Source organism: Chamaea fasciata, unplaced genomic scaffold, assembly GCF_029207755.1.
Source record: "Chamaea fasciata isolate MVZ Bird 193981 ecotype frontalis unplaced genomic scaffold, bChaFas1.0.hap1 SCAF_2, whole genome shotgun sequence".
NCBI classification, from domain to species: domain Eukaryota; kingdom Metazoa; phylum Chordata; class Aves; order Passeriformes; family Sylviidae; genus Chamaea; species Chamaea fasciata.
This window is the reverse complement of record NW_027094087.1, coordinates 43,908,136-43,929,845: the sequence shown is the minus strand read 5'-3', so window position 1 is coordinate 43,929,845 and position 21,710 is coordinate 43,908,136. Positions and strand designations below refer to the sequence as shown.

Below are 21,710 nucleotides of genomic sequence, written 5' to 3'. Positions count from 1 at the left end.
ACTGTAGACATAATTACTTTTGTACTTTTACCAGTGCCAGTACGTTTTAGAGTAGTTTAGGATTATGTTGCAAAGGGTATTAATTAAATAGCTTGACTTTTATCTTGTTCTGAAGGTAAAATTTTGGTTAACACAATCCAGAAAATAACAACCAAACAGTTTGATCAACACTCCAAAGGTCTCAACCCTTACTCTGAGTAGCTATGATTGTCATTTAACTGTGGATCACTGAGTGAAATCTTATCTTTTTGCAATATTTTCCTAAGCATTACAGGGAATTTGCAAGGAGGTCATAAAATACAGCAACAGAGATAGCAAGTGGAGCATGACAGTTTTTTAACTTTGATATACTTTAGGAGTTTCAGCTGCTTTTAGGAATGTGTTAAAACTGTTACAGGATGGATTGTGTAAGTACTCTACTTACCTCTGTACAAGATTTTAATACTGTCTTAATGTGGTTGTTTTTCTTTAAAAGTGGATTTTCTTTTATGTTATAGTCATTGTAAAACATGAGAAGAATGGGCAGCTTTTCAATTTTTGTTAATCTTCTGGAAAATCAAGTCATAGTTTGGCTATATGTCCATTTTAGCTTGGTTTTGTGGCAATCAGGTGCATTGGCTTCAATCATTAATTTACTTGCCTTTCCTTTCTCAAGTGACTAGCTTAGCAGACTTTAAACGCTGGGAAGACTTTTAAAGTCCAGCTTCCTTACTATTAATTGTATTACAGTGTTATTCAGAGGACTTTTCCAAATGATTGAGGATGAGGTCTAGGATTAAACATTTAATTACAGTGTCCCATAAAAGGAGGAGTATCATAAAAAGGATGTTTAAAGGGACAGGAAGAAAAATAGTGTTGATTCTAAGTGTTTTTTACAGGGTGAGGTGAGTGAGGATGCCATGGAAGAAGGAAGATAAAGGCCAGCAAAGCAAGGAGGTGTGAAGTGTGCAGGACAACAAGTTTAAACATTATGAAATTGAGAGATGTAGAGGGATATAGGAGAAAAGTTATATGCTTAAAATGACAAGACTGGAAAAAGATCTCATCAGGGTGTGGATGGAAGGGACTTGACTGAAGTGATAGTGAAGAGGAGGTTGTAACAAGTACTGCTGAGACAGAATGCATATATTAGTGGCAGTCAGAAGAGAAAAAGAATACTGGATTTGGGGAATACAGAGGATGAAGTGGAATATTTGGAAACAGAAAATATGTGGTCCAGGAGGCAGTGAAGTCCAAAATAAGTCTGTAACAGACTGGAGTGAGTAAGAGAACATGAATTGGTGGAATCAGAAAGATTGTGATGTTTTTTGGCCATTACATTTGGTATGATTACAAACCAAGTCTGTGACAGAAGTTGCGATGTGGTTGTGACCCAGAAACGGAAAGAAAGACTGCTGATTAAAACCAAGCAGGTTGGGTCAGAGCCTAATGCTGGAGGCTGCAGAACCACCACAGGTTTCTGGAAAGGTGAAAAGGGTTCCTGCATAGGGAGAAGCACTAATAAAGTACCAAAGCCTCATTAGGATAATCCTGTGGTATCACTGGAGGTTAAAACTTCTAGGAAAATGAGATTGTGGTATATAAATGTTGCTGTAAGAAGTGTGGAGGATTTTGAGATAGTCTAGATTTTGAAATTTGACTGGCTATTGGGATCACTGAGGATTTTGGTGGAATTAATTTTAAATCTTAATTCTGTAGCTGTCGGAGCTTCTACTGAACTCTTAACATATTTCCTCTTCCCTCTGACAAGTGCTGGAGGCAGAGGCTTACCAGAAGGGTAATCTGGGATGAAAAATCCCCTTGGGAAGATTAATTCACACCTACACTTAGTGAAACCGGATAGTAACTTTCTTGTTTAGTTCTTAGCATAAACACCAATCCTTGTGGAAGACACCTTGCTGAACTTGCAGCCTGGTGAATCATCCCACCAACTTATGATCTCCTTATCATAAATGGGAGTAGGGTTATTCCCTAGGGTAGGAAGATCTAACTTGTTTATCGTTTATGTGTTCTTAATTCATTAAGAGAAGTAAGAAGGTTTTCTTTAGGAGGGTGTTTTTGACAGGAAGAAGCTGAGCTCATCTGAGTAGAACACTCTATCCCTCAACTGAAGGGATCTGTCATAGTTTCCTTCTGGTAGCAATAGTTCTCGCCTTTTAGAAGCTGTATACATCAAATTGCAGCTATAGTCAAAAGGCCAAGAGCAAAGCACTCATCTCATGATTCTGAGGGCACCTGGTCTTCAAATACCAGTATAATAGCTGAGGACTATGGTATCCAAAGAAAGTAAGTTATTAATTTGGAAATTAATTTGCAATGACTCTCAAGTACTTCAAGAGCCTGTTAAATCTTTTAACATTATGTTTACAGTTTTTAACTGCTGCTGTGGTTCAAATGCTTGTCTGGAATTTGTGGTTAGTCTTTTGTCCACAAATCCATGTCACCCAGGGGGGCAGGGGGGCACCACTCATCAAGCACAGCTTTACCAGCACAACTCATTGTTTGGATGAAGCACTCCCAGCAGAGGAACACTTTTGTTGACTTTGCTGATGTTGTTCAGAGAAGTTGTGTTGCCATGTCAGGGGAAAAAGCTTTCACAGAATGTATGGTGCCTGTGTTAGTTACTCTGATGCTGGCCTGTAGTCTGAATTCTGTCTGAGGTTTTTGTTTAGTCCTGTCTTTATGCAGACTTTTCTATCTGCCTCTAAATGAGTTATTTTACTATGTCTATACTTTACCTTTAATTTGAAAAACATAATTCTTTCTTATCCCTGCCATTTTATGGCTAATTGTTCGGAGTGTTCCGTATATGATACATTGATCTTAATAATCATGTCAGTTTTTCCTTTTCAAGGTAGAATTCTGCAACAGGGATTCAGACAGGCTTGGTTTTGGTAGGAACAATGCCTATAACAGGTTGAGTCTTGAGGTTGTCTTATAAAAGTCTCGGTTTAAGCATGAGATGATGAAACTTGATGTCTGTGGCCAGCTGTAGAAGTTATGTTGATTTGTAGCTTTTAAGTTTCTTTTAAAGTAGCAGTAGATTATGTAAATGATGGACCCAGGAAGACACTGTGGATGAGATTCAGCTCATTTAAGATGGGATATCGAAAATGTAGACAGTGATATCTAAGCTTCTTACTCATCTTTCAGTAAGTGAGGAGAATTAGGCCCTTTTAGGACAGAACTCATCTTACCTACTCTAGATGCCTGCTTTAGGATGCTGATTTCCTTTTTCTCCCTGGTGATTATAAAGAGAGTCTAGATGTCTAGCTCAGATGTCAATGTCTGCTACAGACCAGAAGAGCTGTCCTGTGTGCCCGTAACTCTAGCCCATGACTGCGTGATACAAAGGGGCATTCAGACAGGGCTCTGCAAGAGAGAAGTTTAACAGAAAATGATGTGGTTTTGTCCATGCAGATGAGTTTATGAGTATGAGTATTCTGAAGCTTAAAGGCGCTTGCTAAGGAACAGGCACTGAGTAGGCCGAGCACCTCAGAGTAGGGTGAAAAGATAAATTAGAAGCAGTTCAGCATCTCTTCCACCTTCCTACCCAGAAGGAAATGTTTTCATGTCTCTGGGAATAAAGACGACGAGTTCTGGAAACCAAGCTTTATCTGATGAAAGTGGTTAGTTTAATGAAACAAGTCTTCATTAAATCTTTCTAGTAGGTAAAAAACAACCTCATGTAATAAATAGTATTCTTCTAAAGTAAATCTGTTCAGGTAAAGAACTGTGAATCATTTTTTTTACAAGCCTTTCTGTGCTTGTCCCAACCTGATGGAGGCATTGGCTTTCTTGTAAGTGCTACATGTGGGTGGAATAGCAACGCTCAACTTTTAACATGAGAAATGGCTTCATTTTGCTTGCTCCATATCCTGCCAGCTCTTGAGATGAGAGGCTGGCAAGGAACTCAAGGACCCTGGGCAGGTTGAGGCTGAGTAGGTTGAATGTTCGGTGAGTTTTGTGGGAGGGAGTGGCAACTGCATTGCCTGCATGTTTGGACCCAGCCTTTTTTGCAGGTGGCCTCAGGAGCAGTTCCCGCTGGTGAACCGCCGTTCTGCTAATTGGGACCCTGCCCAAAAATCCCTAACTAAGAGAATATGAAGGGAGATGTAACACTTAGCCAAAATTCGTGTATTTAAAAGGGTTGGTATAGTACTTGGATTTGATATAAACTGTTTTGGCCATGTGCTATTAAGAGTGTCATGCTTGCTTTCTTCTCTGATTCTCAGTTTCTGGGACTATGAAGTACAGTCTTAGAGATATGAATGACTGCTTATGCTGAACATACGAAGGCTTGCGTAATAGATGGACATTTCTGGAAAACAGTTGTATTTTCTCTTTGCAATCTTAACTGCTATTTCTAGCCTTAGTTTTTATTACTTCCCAAAATTTTTAATTATATACAAAAAATGGGAAATTTTGCATTAAAAGCAAATATTGACCAGTCTTCCTTCCTGTTGTATTTTTGCTGCTTAGGAAGGAGTAATGTCTCCTACTGATCTAGACCTTGTGATGTCCGATGGATTGGGAATGCGATACGCATTTATTGGACCTCTGGAAACCATGCATCTTAATGCAGAAGGTAGGTAGTGTAAAATGTTATGCGTATGAAGGGAAGGCTTGCCTTGCACAAGACTCTGGAAATGTTATGTAACAAATCAGGTTCGGATTGCTGCAACTATGACTTGTCTCTTTTTTTAAGGTAATGGTAAGGAAAACTTATTTAAAACGTGCGGTCAATGGAAGGAAATGGATATTGATTATCCTGTTACAAATGATCAGATGAAAGATGACAAAGTATTAAAACACTAGCTATGTAATGAATTTTTTCCAAAACTCATCCCATCATACTTTGATAACATTGCTGTAGCCATAGTTCAGAACTGTCTGAGTTTCAGGTGAAAAAACTATTGAAAAAGTTTAGCTGATAATCCAGTGTCAACAGAAAATCACTTTCCATAGATGAGTACCGCCTGCTGCTGAATTTGTAGCAAAGCTACAGTGTAAATGTCCCTGGAGCTGCTGTGCTTTAAGCTTATATCCTGACTGAAATAAAATTGCTTTTGCCAGCAAAATCCTGTGCATACAAAGCTGACTTGACAAGGCAGTCACGTAACAGTTTGACTTTTGTCTTTCATAATTAATACAGATTTTAAGATGCTTTTGGAAGAGTATATGTGAATCCTAGGTAAATAAAGAGTAGATTGCTTAAAATGAAATAAAAATTATGGATCAGTGTAACAAAGGTTTGAGCAAAGACTTTAACAAAACACAAAACTTCAAAAAATAAAGATCAACTAAATACTAGCTCTTTATATTGTGGGCTGTGTCTTTATTTTGCTTTTGTATGGTCCCTGACATGGTAGACTCCTGCTGTGCTGCTGGATCTTTTAGGCAATGCTGCAGTACACTTGTGCACTGAACCACTTCCACAACAGCACCTTGTCGGCTGGTTCAGTAACTTGGATTAGGAGAAGTATTGCTTCACTCCTGCACTTGCAGATACATTGTCTCTGAATCAGAGATAGTTTAAATCAAAGTTGCTGATGTCAGGACCTGTGATGGCGTATGTTCATGGTTCCGTGCCAGTGCCATCTTCTTTCTGGTCGCCCAGTATTGCTTCACATAATGTGAATAATATGGACCTCCTCTTCATTGCCAAGGATTTGCTTGACTAACCTGATCATCTTCTAAAGCAAGACAATTTGCTTAGTGGGTGAGGAAAAATATATTGTCTACCTGGATTTTACTTAAGCCTTTTGACACCATTTTCCACAGCATTCTCCTGGAGAAACTGGCTGCTCAGTAGGTAAAAGGCTGTCTGGATGGCTGGGCCCAGAGAGTGGTGGGGAATGGAATTACATTCAGCTGGGGGCTGGTCACTAGTGGTGTCCCCCAGGGTTTAGTGTTGGGCCCAGTCCTGTTTAATATCTTCATTGATGATCTGGATGAAGGGATCAAGTGTGCCCTTAGTAAATTTGCGGATGACACCAAGTTGGGTGGGAGTGTTGATTTGCTGGAGGGCAGGAGGGCTCTGCAGAGAGATCTGGACAGGCTGGATAGATGGGTCAAGACCAATTGTATGAGGTTCAACAAGACCAAGTGCCAGGTCCTGCACTGGGGTCACAACCCCAGGCAGCACTACAGGCTGGGGGCAGTGGCTGGGCACTGCCTGGTGGAAAAGGACCTGGGGGCGCTGCTCAGCAGCAGCTGAACGTGATCCAGTGTGTGCCCAGGTGGCCAAGAAGGCCGATGGCATCCTGGCCTGGATCAACCATGGTGTGGCCAGCAGGACCAGGACAGTGACCGTCCCCCTGTACTGGGCACTGCTGAGGCCACACCTCAAATCCTGTGGTCAGTTCTGGGCCCCTCCCTGCAAGAAAGACATTGAGGGGCTGGAGCGTGTCCAGAGAAGGGCAACGGAGCTGGGGAAGGGTCTGGAGCACAAGTGCTGTGAGGAGCAGCTGAGGGAGCTGAGGGTGTTTATCCTGGAGAAAAGGAGACTCAGGGGGACCTTACTGCTCTCTGTAACTGCCTGAAAGGAGGGCGCAGCCAGGTGGAGATCAGTCTCTTCTCCTAGATAACAAGTGATAGAACAAGAGGAAATGGCTTAAAGTTGTACCAAGGAAGGTTTAGATTGGATATTAGGGAAAATTTGTTCATGGAAAGGGTTGTTAAGCATTGGAATAGGCTGTCCAGGGAAGTGGTTGTGTCACCATCCCTGGAAGTATTGAAAGATATGTAGATGTGCCAGTCAGGGACATGCTGATGAACTTGGCAGTGCTGGGTTAACAGTTGGACTTGATTTTAGAAGTCTTTTCCAACCTAAATGACTTTATGATTCTATGACAGCCTTCTCTGATGCATTGTACTAATACTGTCTTTTTTTTTTTTATTAGTGGAAGGAAGTGGAGGTAGATACAAGAAACTGCCTCTGTCCTTTTCATTGCCTATCAGCTTTACCAGCTTCACAGCAGCTGCCTATTTTTACAGCTATATTAGTTGCCCACAGTCTTAAATTCTTTTGTTAATCAGTGAGGAAGAAAGAAGGAAGCATGTGAGAGAGAAAATAGTCTTATTTGTGGTAGAGTCCCTTTGTTTTGTTTTGGTGATGTGCTGTTGTTTGGATTTGAATAAATTTATTCCAATTATTTTTTCTGAGATCAGTGTTTCTTCTTTCCCTGTGGGAGGCATACATCAAGATCCTCCCATGAACTTCCTATGGGCTACTGTCACTTTTTGCCTCAGTTAGTTCTTACATCCTTTCCTCCATATTCATAAATGATCCTATCAAAGCTGTTATCTAGGCCACTTTAGGTTACCATTTAATCAATGCATAAATATTAGGAATGCTGGCTATATGGCAGTGAGCCAATAGCCTTGAACATGGAATAAAATGACAGTGTCAAGTCATTAAAAGGAGGAGAGACAACAAGAGTTTGAGGACTGAATTGCAAGAGACAGGAAGGAAACTGCTCTGGGGAGGAAAAAAGGATAGCCAAATTGCATAATAATATAAAGTTGATTGTTGATTTCAGCAAATAAAATTAATGTTGGTATCTGTTTCAAATTTTGAGTTTGTCCTCTTATGATTTCACATGCTAGCATCACAACAAATGCTGGTAAGTCTTCTACAAGGAAGATCAGTAGACTTCACTACAATCAGTCTGCCTGTTTACTGTTGTGGGATTGTGTTAGCAGACACAGCATCCCACCTGTACACGTACTGGGCAATCCATGAGTACAGTGAAGATGGTCCAGCCTCAGGGAGATTGTATCTCCTAATCTCTTGTTTCTTGAGAAATCTCATTTCTTCTTATTTTTAAGCCCTTGCAAGCAATCATCTGTAGAAGCAGAGGCTAGACTATCATATCCTGTGTTTTACAGGTTTGCAGCAAAATTCTTCATACATATTTCAGAATTGGCTTAGATCAGTTATTTTATTAATAGGTTATTTAGTGAGGTATAACTGGAACTTGATCTAAATTGCCAATAATAGCAGAAGAGCTGGATGGGGGGAGGTTGAAGGATCTTTGTTGCTGTTTTCTCTCCCACATTTATATAAACACCATTCCACGATTACATTCTACCTGTCACTCACTGAGGTATTCATACAGGTGTCTGTAGGAGTTTTGTGGAAATTGGGGCTGATGTATGGTCCCCATATAGTAAGTACAAATATCCAGTAAACTAGAAATTGGTCTTCATGATCAAAATGGTGTTTCTCTTAGAGAACGTGCGAGTACTTGCTCATCTTAGAAGCACCTGCGTGGTGAATTAGTTTTGTATGATAGGAGCAGAATGATTGTGCTGTGCGAAAAGTACAAATTATGGAAAGAGTGGAGAATCATAAATCATAGTTCAAAGGGAGGAAATTTTTCTTGTTTTGTTGGGCAAGACATAGCCAAGTGTGGTTTCTGAGAATTACTCCAAGCAGATATGCTGCCTGGTTCAAGAGCAGAAATTATTTCCATTGCTATGGCCACTTCAATGCTGCTGTACAGGGAGCAAACCAAACTTCAGCCCAGTTCAGTTTTTGTATTGCAAGCTGGTCAGTAGGTGTGAGAACCTCAAAGATAGTAACATCTAAAACAGGAAGATTGCCTTCTTTTCTGTCCAGTCTATGTGTTATGTTTTAGGATAATAAAATACCTCAACCCAATTACGATACTTGTAAGAGGGTACTACTGAGATGAAGTATCACAGTGGTATTTAATCATACAAACCCTTTAAATTTTCATAAACCCACCATATATTTCATACATGCTTACATGCATTCAATTCCCTTCCCAATAGGCTGAAGAAAGCAGTTTATAGCCCTTCTAGAACTGCTGTTTGCCTCTGTGGAGCTGCAGGGCTTTTCTGGATGAAAGAGTTTATATGCAGTAAGTCAAGATGTGAATTTTTCAGGATACTGGGTGCTGGGCACCAGTTTCCTTCTGTGGGCTCTTAGGTGTAGAGTAGTTCCCTCTGCTTTCTGAAAGGAACACATGGCTTTGCATAGGAATTCTTCACGGTTTATTCCTCAAGTCATTATAGATAGTTCCCAAAGAACACATCTTGATGCATTAATGAAAGAATGTGTATGATCATCAAGTGGCTCAGACTGAGGAATTCATCCCAAATTTGAAACTGATCTAACAACACAAGCAGTGCATAATGACTCAGTTTAATTCCTTGATCCAGCTTACAGCAAGCCTGCAGAAATACTTGTGCATTGCTGTTGAGATGGTAACACAGGCACGAGAATAAAACTTTTTTGGATGCTACCACTGTTTCAGTGTAGTTCTAAGTATTTGTGTGACTAGAACCATAAGTGAATTCATATGGCAATTAATGTAGTGTACAAAACATCCTGTGAATTCACACCCTAACTCAGAGCATGCATCTGTGATCAGACACACCCTTGATGAAGATAGGATTACATTTAGAAAGTTGCCCTTGGAGCTGTAATGTCCAGAAGTGTAATCCCTCTACCATTAAAAAGGTTTGGAACTTTTGTTTCTCTGAACATAATCTAACCATGTCAGATTCCTCCATGATGTTCCTTTTTTTTTCTGTTAAAATATGCTTTTTTTTTCTGTTGTCATCCATACTCATCTTTCACTGCAGCCTCTTCTTAGATTTTATGTGCTAAAGTCAACCCCACCCCAGTCTTTTCAAATCGTTGACGCTATTGCAGCAGTGGCTTGACCATCGTGCCTTCTCTCTTTGAGTCATTACAGTATCTTAATATGCTGCCATCAGGTTGAAAGTCATCAAGTTAATACTCAGTATGGTGGAGCACCCTCTCTTTGGTATGTTCCCTGTCCATGCCAGTGACACTTGCTCCTGACTCTCATTCTCTCTCACAAGTGTCTCAGTGCCTTGCCAGGCTGGTTTACCAAGTTTGCCTGCTTGTATTCTTCAGCCCTCATGCCTGTTGTCTTTCTTGTGAAGAGAAAGGGATGAGACAGCATACAAGAAGCTGATCCTTTAAGATGCTTACAAACTAGAATGCATGAATATACTACATTTTATACTGTTACGTTTTCACTTCTCTTTTCCTACTACTCCAGTCATTGTCCTCTTTATGAACTTCACTTGTGTCTTCTCTCAGAGCAGAGAAGCGTTTTATGCATGTTTCTAAACTAAATATCTGTCCTGAGTTCCTTTTCCTTCATCAATACTGTGTTCATCTTGGTGATGCAACTAGAGGCATTGCAGCAGTAACCATGTTTGCACCACACCAGTGCAAGTTTGCAGGTAAGGATCTGCAAACCGTAAGTGTGGTTTTTAGAACAAATTCTTGTGGGGCAGTTCATTAGCCATTTTGGAAACTGCCTGGACTCTCATCGAAACTGAACAAGCAGCATCTTAGTCCATTATTGGAGCCTTGTGTGTCCTAGGTACATATGGGCAGCTGAAGAGCCTTGAATCAATGCCTTTGTCTAGCTTGTGGTGACATGTTCTTGTAACTAGACTGTTGAAGTCAGAAATGCTGAGAGAGTTTGGAATTTTAAAGGAAGATAGAGTATTCCCCTTTTCATCTCTATAATCCTGCATATACTGCCCCCTTAGAACTTTCTGTAACTCATCCTCTTCTTTCACTCCCTGCCACAGCTGTGACTAAGTGGTGGAGGGAAGATTCAGGAAACTCCTACCTTCCCTGGAAGTGTTCTTTTTGTGGTCATAGTTCTCAGCTGCCTGCTGCAACATCTGCTTCCTCCCATGGCCACTTTCCTCCAACATTGACAAAGTGAGTGCGTGCAAGAAGGGTGAAGGTTTAGACAGGGAGCCAGCAAACTACACAAACAGGAAGCTATCATCCTCTTCTTCTGTCCCAGATGCATCGTGTCATCCTTGCTCTCCAGTTGGAGGTAGTGAGGCACAGCATGGGCACAGCAGTGGCATGCAAAGAGAGATGGTTGTTTTTATCAATACCATCTACCATCTTGCTGTTTTTCCGTCTCCCAGGTGCTCCTGTCTGTTTCACACTGTTTGCCAATGCTAATCCTTCCAGCTTAAGCTGCTCCCTGGGTAGTATCAACAAGGATTAAAGAGATTCTGTTGCATTTGTTCTCCTTCTTGTCCCTATGCTTTTTTCATCCACCTTTGCAATAGCCCTGACCTTTGAACCAAAGGACTCCTAAGACTAAAGGTCTGGAGTCAAATATTTGCTATGAGTTTGCAGTTAAAAAGCAAAGTGATTTTTTCAGCAATATTCCCCACTGCCCAAGTCCTCAGCTTCAAGAAGGCATTCAATCAGTTGATCCTGACTACTGGAAAATTAAAATTGCATTTCACACTGGGAGAACCATCTTGGGTTATTAATTTTGAACTATTGATTTTTTTAAAACCTTGAGTGAGATCGTGTTTGTTTTCTAACTTTTGGTCTATTGACTTCACTTGAGACTTGAAAGATTTTGCAGTGCCCACCCGCTGGCTGGCATACAGCAAATGGGCCTGCATGTTACCATGTCAGCCACAATGTTGTGATCAGCTGTGCTAATGCTGCTACTCTTCTCTAGACCCCTAACTTTTTTCTCGCTTTTTCTTCTTTTGCTGACATTGCATAAGGCTTCTTTTCATTCATGCATTGCACGCAGTGGGTGAGTTGTGTTACCCAGTCTGCATTTGGCACGTCTCTGCTGCATTGATGAGCTACACCCACCCAGAAATTGTTGTGATTCATTCAAGCAGTAGGTGAACTGCCAGTAGGAGCTTGATTTCCAGGTCTAGCTGGCTGAGTGAACTTTAAAGGCCATGTCCAGCTCAGGAGTTCATACTCAGCAGGTGAACGGTTCAGCCATATCCAAGCATTCAGCTTTCCCAGGATACTAATGTGCTTGAGGCTTGTGAAAAAGATTTCTGGTGTACAGTCTTCTATTCTACCTTCTCATTACTACCACAATCAAAACTACTCAGATCTATGGTATTATTGCACAAGCTTGCCAGATGTTTGAAAGGTTCCCGTTGACTTTTGGAAAAGTACCAAATCTAAACTATTTGGTCTAAGTGTCATAGACCTGTGTCAGCTGGGTAAACACCAGAATAACTGGTAACTGATACTACTTTAACCATTCCTTCTGTTGCCAGTTGCTCATGGGGATTTGCTTGAATTGCTATATTTGACTGAGTTGCCTTTTTTTATTTTGTCATTGTCCAACTGGCAACAGCTGCTGGCAGAATAAATCTGCCTCGGTCATTTCTGCTTCTGCATCTGGGAACATTCTGTGATGTTGCATGATGTGGGAACATTTTTGCTCAGCCTTCTCACTGTTAGAAGACAAAGCTCACATGAACAAATTGCATGTAACTATCTTTGTCCTGTGGCTGGTGCATGAGTCTTGTATAGCATTGTCTTGGGTTCCCAGGATCGCTCACGTGGATAGCATACCCCTGGTAGGTCAGTCTGGGTTGGCTTCAGGTGCCAAAGTCTGTGAGCCCAGCTGTTAAAATGTAATAGGCAAACACTTATGCTAATGGCAGGGTATGGTCAGAAAACCCTGATAACCAGTGGTCCTTTCCAGAGTGTTTATGGAAGTGGATGGTGGTGTCTGCTTCTTCCCCCAGTGAAGAGATAGGATGATATCACAGCCTGTTCCACATCCCACAGTAATGCTTCTCTTCCGGAATCTCACTTCGTGCCAGGGATGTTCTGAAGCCCAGTAGGCAATCTGGAGGTTTCTGGCTGTATGTCAATCAAGAAAATTGAGCAAAATACTGATTTTTTGTATAATTAGAAAACCAATATACCTGTATGACTAGCTGGCATTCCTTCTTATGTTGGGGAAAGCCAGAACATGCCAGGTTGTATTCTAGGAATGCATATGCTCCATGGGTAGATAACACAAGGAAACAGACTAACTGAATGCTGATTGTCACACTCTTGGCACCAAATATAGGTTCAAGCTATTTAATAAGCCTGCTGATTTTCTCAGAGCCTTCTCCTTCTATCAGATACTGGAGAATATTTCTAGTCCATTTTTAAAAGAGTGGAATACTCTCAAATCTCCCCACCTTGCTCGTGTGCAATGGACATATTCTCCTGTTCTGTCCTTTCAGTTGTTTAGCTGATGATCATCATGACTTCAGAGGTCTGAAGTAAATATAATACTTCCTTGAGGCTTTGTCCTTTGAAAGTTCTTCTTTGGCCCAGAAACAAGTGTCCTCCATCCTCCTACTGACCTCAGAGGCCTTTCAGAAACCCTGTACTTCAGCGATTTCAGGCGTGTTGAGCAGTCTAAGTGGTGTTGTTTATGATACATAGTTGGCAGGAGTCAGAGGTTTCCATTCATTCATTCCAACCACAGCCATTTTAGGGTTAGACAGGTGTGACTTCTAAGGTATTGATATTATACAGTATTGCATTCCAGGGACCTGTTGAGGAAAGAGATCAGTTAATGACTCTTGACCTGATTTGCATTCTTTTGTGTGATAGTCAGGCTTTTATTTCCTGCATTTTGTGGTTTGGTAAGACCATGAGCAGTTCTTCTTCATACTTCACAGTCTCTACAACGTCCTGAGTCTTCCTGGAAGAGTTGGTAACTGTAACTGCTTGCCTTTGTCTTTTGCATGTTTCTCCTCTTTGCTTTGATAACTAGCTGATGAAAATAGAAATAAGTATATGCAAATTCTTCAGTCTTTATGGTTCTCAGAAGCCTTTAGTGGATGTCCAGAACTTCTCAGATCTGGGATGATCATCAGGATAATCCACATAGGTGGGATAGGTTGGACTCGATCTCGAAGTCTTTTCCAACCCAGTTGATTCTGTGATTCTGTGATTCTGTGATTTTATCACTGTCAGCTTGCTTACTGCCAGATAAGCAGTGCTCATTTACTGTTGTGGTGTAGTTCCTGACGTCCTGATTGGGAAAGGCTGCCTTATCCTTTCTTGATTATGTGGTAGTTAATAGCACTAAAACGTCTACCAAATATGTATGTCTGGCTGAGTGACTGATTTCTCTTTTTGGTGCATGTATTATTTCATACTCTCTAGTGCCTCAACAATAATTGTTTAGAGCTTCCTACTGGAGCTGATGGAAGCTGGGTCTTTCTGTAGTTCAGCCAAGGTCTACTTGACTGCCGTTTTACCTGTTATTACCATTTAGTTGGTTCTCAGGTTCTCTGACCACGTGTTTAAGAGCTTCACAGATCCTGTGTGAAAGTCCTGAGGTCAGATTAGGCTCACATGGTTTCATACAGTCTTGAAAAACCCCAGAGGTGGAAACTGCACAACCTCTGTGGGCAACCTGTGCCAGTGCTTGAGTGTCCAGTCTGAACCCCTCCTAAAAAATTTTGCCTGTTGTCCCTTTTGCTGTCCAACAACCATAAAGAGCTTGGCTCTGTGTGCTCACTGATCTCCCCACAGGCTCTGTGGCAGCACTGGGGACCTGCTGGTAGGTTCCCTCAAAGCCATCTCTCTTGCAGGCTGAACAAACCCAGATCCCCCAGCCTCTCCTCACAGGACAAGTGTTCCAGGCCTCACAGTTTTGGTGGCTTCTGCTGAAGTTGCTCTGTTTTGTCAGTGGTTTTTTACACTTAGGAGTCCCAAACTGAATGCAATATTCTGGATGCAGTCTAATGAGTGCTGAGTAAAGGGTGTTAATCACTTCCTTCAGTCTACTGTTAATTAATTTCAGTCTGTTAACACAGCCTAGGCTGTTTGCCCTCTTTGCTGCCAGGGCACACTGTTGGTTCATGTACAGCTTGCTGCCTGCCACTACCAGGAGTTCTTGGAGTTCACAAGCCTGTGTTGTTGCACGGAGTTCTTCCTTCTGAGGTGCAGGATCTTGTGTATGTCCTAGTTAAAGTTTTATATTGGCACATTCCTCCAACCTTTCTAAGGGCAGTCCTGCCCTTCAATGTGCCAGTTGGTCCATACCCCTCTAGCTCCCACCCCTACCCAATTTGATACTATTCACAAACATTATGAACATATTTTGTTAAGCAGTACAGGTCTCAGGACAGGTTCCTGCAATACTCCGTTTTTGCTGGCCTGCAGGTGGAGTGCAATCCATTAACCATTACCTCTGAGCCTACATGTCCAACCCATTTTTTGTCCATCTAGTTGTCCAAACAGACAGACCCTAATGTCCAAACTTGGATACAAGAATATAATGAAGGACCATGTCAAATGCCTTTTTAAAGCTGAGGTAAATTATATCCACTGCTTTCCTATTTTTCACAATTTTTTAATCATCAAAGGCAACAAGATCAGTTAGACATGATTTACACCATGGTGTACCCATTGAAGACTATGTGCTGATTGTCACAATCACACTCTCATTCCTGTGTCCAGGAGTTTCTTTCAAGAGGACTTCCTCCTTTATTTTCTCAGGCACAGGAGAGAGATTGATTGGCCTGTAGTATCCCAGATTTTTTTGGACCTTTTTTGAAGATGGGTGCAATATTTGCCTTCAGTCATCTGAAGATCTCGTGATGACATTGGTGCATTGACTGACTTAGTGTTTGAAGTACGGTAGAAAGCAGACTTGCAAGGGCATGCTAGTAACAATAAGGGCTATTACAAACAGTAGAAGTCCTTCTTGTTGTTCTTGACATCCTTACAAGTTTCAACTGGAGCTGATCTTTGGCTTTTCTGACACCATTCCTACATACCTAGGTGTTGTTTTTTAATTTCTTCTTTACAGCCTGTCCCTGCTTCCACCTGCTGTATTGACGCCTTGCTGCACAGGAGCTCATCTAAGCAAATCTCTTGATACATGTAGTTGTCTTCCTGAATATCAGGATGGACTGTTCCTGCCCTTGGAGGATGCTGTGCTTTACTGGCCTGTCCACAGGCTCCACTCAGCTAGTCACGCTTCCCATGGAATAGCTCCACAGATCTGAGTTGCCCCATTACAGAGATAGCACATCCCCTACCTGTCTTTTCCTGCAGTGCATATCTCTCCAGTTGTGTGAGCCATCCCCACACACCTCAGTTGCTCCTGATATAAAGTTTTGCTCACCAGATGGGCCAGGGTTTTGGCAAAGATGCCTTTTCTCTGCTTTGTCAGGTGAATCCTGTCTCCCCCCAGAAGTGCTCAACATCAGAGAGGGTTATAAAAGCCAAATCCCTGGCTCTAACCCCAGTTAGGGGTTGCAAGATACTGATCTGTAAGATCCATCTGTTCCTCCTTTAGCCTTTTTCCTTTACTGGAGGCCACCTGTGTCTCCATGCCTTTGACGCTTTCCCCCTGAGCCATGTTGTTCTTGAGACACTCCAGGTCAATAAATAAATATAATGACAGGAATGCTTCAAGATACAACACACACTGACTGGGAGGAGAAGTGAGAGCACTCTCCTCATGGACCCTGGCCAGGGAAGCTTTCTGGTCACAAGCAACAAAGCACGGGTATATTTGTGGTCATGCACTACACCCTCAGACAGCATTGCCTGCTGGTCTGTGACATTCATCGGTTTTGCAATACAGCCGTGTCCTAAGTAATTTTTCCATGAACCTTAATGGAAATGGGGTGGATGGAATCTGTTTTTCCTTGATGATGATTAGGTGTCAATCATAAGAGCAGACTATTTTTTGTGTCACTGGTTTAAGACAATGCTTAAGCACAGGGAGCGTTACTGACTTTAACTAGGAATTTCTGTTGAAATGTACCTTTTCACTCTTATTTTCAGGTATTTCAAATTATTGTGAAAGATATGCTGAAGGAATGAGACTTGTTCTGAACACCTTTGGGCCAGTTCCAGAATTTTCAGGTGAAACTGTGCAGAAAGTCAATCAGGTAAATAAAGAGTTCATAAAAACAGTGACATTAAGAACAAGGAATGTTTTTTTTATTTTAACATTTGTACTATTTCAGTTTACTGCTGGAGGTATCTGTAGTCTGTATTTATTGTGTGAATGTGTACTTGAAGGGAAGTGATGAGTACAGCATGCCTGTGAGTCCCTTTTGAAAGCACTTGGACAATACACCATGGGAAAGTGACCTAGCATTCACATTATTACCTGTAACATTATTACTAGACAGAGGAGTCAGCTGGTAACAGCTGTGCTTTATTGACATTTCATCCTCCATGCTGTTCTTTACCATTTCCCTCCTCTTATATTATGCTCAGCCTCCTTTCCTACATGAATATTCATCCTGTGTCTTCCTCTTACTCCATGTTCCTGCATAAACCTGTAACCTTTTTTCTTCTTTTTATACTTTACAAACCAGAGTTCCAGTTTGTAATGTGTGCAAAAACACGTTTAAGATAAGCATGTGAGCAGTCTGGTAAGGTTACTTGCATGTTTATAGATAAAATGTGTTTAAGTGGTTTTCTGGATTGGGATCTAGTTTATGTATTAACATTTCTAAGCCCACAATTTGTTTATACTCACTACATAGTCAATTTGAATGACCACAAGAATCAAGGGAAGTATTGTCATTTCCTAACTCTGCCTTTTCAAAGGTGCCTTTTTTTAATGATTAACTAAAGAACATGTGTAGGGGTTGAGTAATTTCTGATCAGCTGTCAGAGATTAATTCCAAATACAGAGGCAGCCTGTCTGCAAGATAGCATTTTGTGTTCCTATATATGTTAACGCATTTTGAGGAAAGAGATTCTTTTATGCTTAAATAACATAGACTGCTTATAATAATGATCAGTAATAATTTTGGAGTCATTCACAATCAGAAGCTTTTAATTGGTATGAAACAGTTTGGCTTTCTTTATAGAAGGCTGGATTCCACTTCAACATCTGCTTCTGTGTCTCTTCATTGTCTTCAGTCTTCAGTGCTAAAGATGGGCTTGCAGGGATGCTCTGTTAGAGTAATTTATTAAACATTTCTTATCTTACTCTTCTGTCCCTCCCTCTGATTTTTTTCTGGAGTGACTGCAGCTTGCCAGTAATTGGTAGCAGGTCCAGGTTTTACCCAGTTTCTCAGCACTTGCCTTTTAAGCCTAAGACCTCCAGGTCCGTTTTGGCAAAGATGACCTTGTGGTCTCTATCTGCACTCTCAAAACAACTTTTTTTTTCCCTTGGCGCTTCTAAGACAACTTTGATTGTGCACCAGAAATACTTTTTTCCCCAGAGTTTGCCATGTGTCTTCCCCTGTCATTTTTATTATAACTGGTATTCTTAAGACAAAATGTTTTAAAACGTGATATCCCTCGCTGCATTTATGGGGAACCACACACAGGGATCTGGTTCAGAACACATTTTCAGCAACATAAATGGCCAGGTTGTCTCCCTTCTGCTTAATAAAAGGTTATCATCAAAGAGACTAGACAGTGACTGTGTGGAGCAAAATGAGGGAAGAGGCTGATGCTTTGTTGTTTCTGTAGTCATCTTCATTGCCACATTCAGGATAACCTTATCCAAGTGGGAGCATTTTTATTCCCCTACAGGTTGGTTCCTTTCCAATCACTCATGTAAAGAATTAGTGACCTATTTCTTGTGATAGCCTAAATGATAGTTTGTGCAGATGGTGACTTGGTCTGACACAGGGAAGGCAGAAAAAAAATGCTGGTGAAGAACTTTTCACTCAGAACTTGAAATTTAGTCATCTTAAATTTTCTCTTCCAGGCACTGTCTGAAAAAATTCCAGTTGTTCCAAAAGTGCTGGATGCCAGGAGAAAATGGAGAGATGAATGTCTCACCGGTCTTGCCAAACTGAAAACACAAATGAAATCTGACTGAGCTGCACCTTGTCTAACAGGAGACACCAAATGAAGAGCGGATCTTCATAAAAAAGTGGAAATTTTTGGTCATGCAGAAAAGGAGACTGAATGGGCAACCAATGATATATGAACATGGAGACCAATGAAACATTTGGTCCAAATTTGCCAAATTCATGAATGACTAGAAACAGTTGTTAAGAAGTTCAGTTAAAATTTATCAAATTACTACACAAATGCATTAGATGTGTGAGCATTAAGTAGCTTTAGCAACATTAATATTGTGCAATGCAGGAACAGAATCATGTTTTAAAAATGCATTTTTCAACTTGCTTAGGAATTCAGCACTTGAACAATATTTGCTAACAAAGGGATCTGAAATGGGCAAACATCAGCTGTTTGTCACTGGAGAAAAGAAGACCTCCCCCCGCCAGTCACTGTGACAGTGAGGTTAATTTGTAAACCAGTGACTGCAGATAGGAGAAGGTTGTATTGAGCAAAGCGTGGATTCACCCCAGGGTGAGCTGAGACCTCAGCAGCAGTTGAGGGTCACTTCAGTTCACATCTGTTACTGTTTCACAATGTAGGGGAAAGATCTGCTCCTCCTTTCCCTCCCCTTGGCACTTCTGTACCTGTACGGTGATCTAAATGTGAGTAAATAGAGCAGAATTCCCCCTTCATCCCCTCCCCCTGGTTCTCTAAGGCTTACCAGAGACCTACTTGGTTTTCAAAACCATGTATTTGAGAGCCCATGGCTTTGCTCACTGATGTTTAATGCTGGCTGTTGGCATTGCTGCATAAGTATGTGCCCCATTTTATGACTTGTCTGTGAGAAATAAGAAATCTGGATTTAGTAGCTGGTTTGGGAGACTCTATGGTGTAGTGCATCAGTCCAGGCTTTCTCCATGACCTTCTGAATGATCTTGGGAAACCAGTTCACCTCTCTGCAGACACATCTGTTTTATACATTGGTTGAAGCAAGATCTGCTTCTTTAGGACTCAGTTGTAGTGAATGTAACAGCTGTAGCTGAAGGAACCCAGATATCTGAGTTGGAACAAGATGATCTTTAAGGTCCCTTCCAACCCAAGCCATTTGATGATTCTATTATCTGCTCTTCTGGTCCCCTACAGAGGGAAAGATGCAGTGGCTTAGATGTAGCAGTTATGCTTTACTGCTGCCCTTCCCTCAGGAGATACATTTCCACATAGGAAAACACAGGATACACCTGGAAGTAGGATCAACCTCAGGTGCTGCAGTGGCCTGTTTTGGTCCACTGCGAAGTGTTATTGTGAACATCTGTACTCTGTAATATAGCTGGAACCTTGGGGCATTACTGTTAATGCAGATAGTAGGAATAACTCGAAACAGTGCATTGCACCCACCCCGCTTGAGTTACGCAGTTCTGAATTTGTGCTGGCTGGTCATGTAGCTTCACAGTACAGATAGAAAAGTTTTAGGCTGTTCTGCTAATTCTCATATGTTTATAGAGGATGCAGTACACAAACAAGCTGTTGTTTAATAAAGCTGTAACTTTACTAGTTACCATTTTGAGCTTAGCAGAAATGTCTGCATGAACATACCAAACCCACTTATTTGTGCTTAGGTCACAGTAAAAGAGACATAAGGTAATTTGTATGGCTCGACACAAGTGATGGGCCAAGAACACATCTCTGGATGTAAAACATAGGATGGGAGGCATAGTGCAGAGGTTGTCCTGTGCTTCTTTATAACCAGTGGAGTGAACAGGAAATTTGTAAGCTCAAATTATTACTTTATCCCAATACAGACTTAAAATTTTCATGTTTCTTCTCTTGTTTTTTATTGCCACAGTGACTGGCTCAACCCACATTTAGATATCTGAGAGGTCAGTCCTCACTCCTGAGGCCTTACTAAGCAATAGTAAATTAATTATGAGGTTGATTTCCTCATTTTGTGTATGGTTTTGCATTTCAGACAAGGCTGTAGAAGGTTCTGATTACTTTCAAGATTTGACCTGTTTTTCTTGTGGGCATAGACATTGTCATAACTAATTAGCTTGCAGTGCTTCTGTTTACTCTGAGATTTTTTAAAACTCGATCATGCCATGAAATATTTGCTGCTTTATTATTTGCCTATTAATAAAATATTTTAATGAAGAAGATATTAATTTGTGTGCTCCAGTGTGATTGATGTTTTAGAGCCAGAGCACTTCTGTAACAGTGAGAAGCTGCTCCACAGGGTTACAGCAGATCTCACCTCGGAGCATCAGTTCCCACACAGGTTTACAGCTATAAGGGGAGGGGGAAGGTTCTTGACAAAAAGTGTATTTTAGCTGACGTTTGCATAGGAGTTCCAGCCTCCAGGAGACACTTCTTACCCTATGAGGATCAGGCAGGCAGAGGCACATGTTGTCCACAGAGCTGGTGTAGTCTCCCAACCTGGCGGTTTTCAAATCCTCACTGGATGAAGCCCTGAGCAGCATGGTCTGACCTCAGAGCTGACTCGCTGTGAGCAAGAGGTTACAGCAGAGACCTCCTAAGCGTCCTCCTGGTTTGCACTTCCTGATTTCAAGTTTTATTTGATTCTGGATAATTTTGCATCAGAAATGTTGCTCCAGACACAGTCAAATATTTATTTTGCTTGATTGTCAACAGAATGAGCAGTAGTTAAATGTTCAAGTAACTATTGTATGGTAAAAATATGAGATATTTTGGAATCATTTATCTTTTGGTTTCTTTTTTACACAATTGCATTTTTTAAAATCCTGTATATTTTTATTCAGGTTACACCTATAGAATTTTCTAAGACCATCTTTGTTGCAGTGTGTTTTTCTCTGTTTCACCAATTTGATGTTTATTGTTTTCCTTATTGCATGTATTTTACTGGAAGTTACTGCTGCTTATTGGAAGCAGTGTCCAATATGTTCATACCAAAGCCTTTGATTTAATGCCATTAAAAAGAAACCATTTATGATGTGTGAAATAGGAAGAAAGGACAGATGCAGGGAAATACTCAATTTCTTCACTGAGGGAAGTCTCCAATACCTGTTTCCTAAATCTCTGAGTCTAATGGAGTAGTTTACAACTTGCAAAGCAGCTATATTAATTTACTTTCCCT

General features: G+C 41.0%; 1 protein-coding gene across 1 annotated transcript in view; it reads left to right on the top strand.

The window, feature by feature from the left end:
* The window catches only part of CRYL1 (crystallin lambda 1), a 50,919-nt gene extending 29,913 nt beyond the window's left edge, over positions 1 to 21,006 (top strand). The window contains exons 6-8 of the mRNA XM_066175841.1: positions 4,483 to 4,588; positions 16,628 to 16,734; positions 18,522 to 21,006. Of these exons, the coding sequence (XP_066031938.1) occupies positions 4,483 to 4,588; positions 16,628 to 16,734; positions 18,522 to 18,635 (327 nt within the window). The 3' untranslated portion in view covers positions 18,636 to 21,006. The remainder of the gene's footprint in view (positions 1 to 4,482; positions 4,589 to 16,627; positions 16,735 to 18,521) is intronic.
* The last annotated feature ends 704 nt before the right edge of the window (positions 21,007 to 21,710 follow it).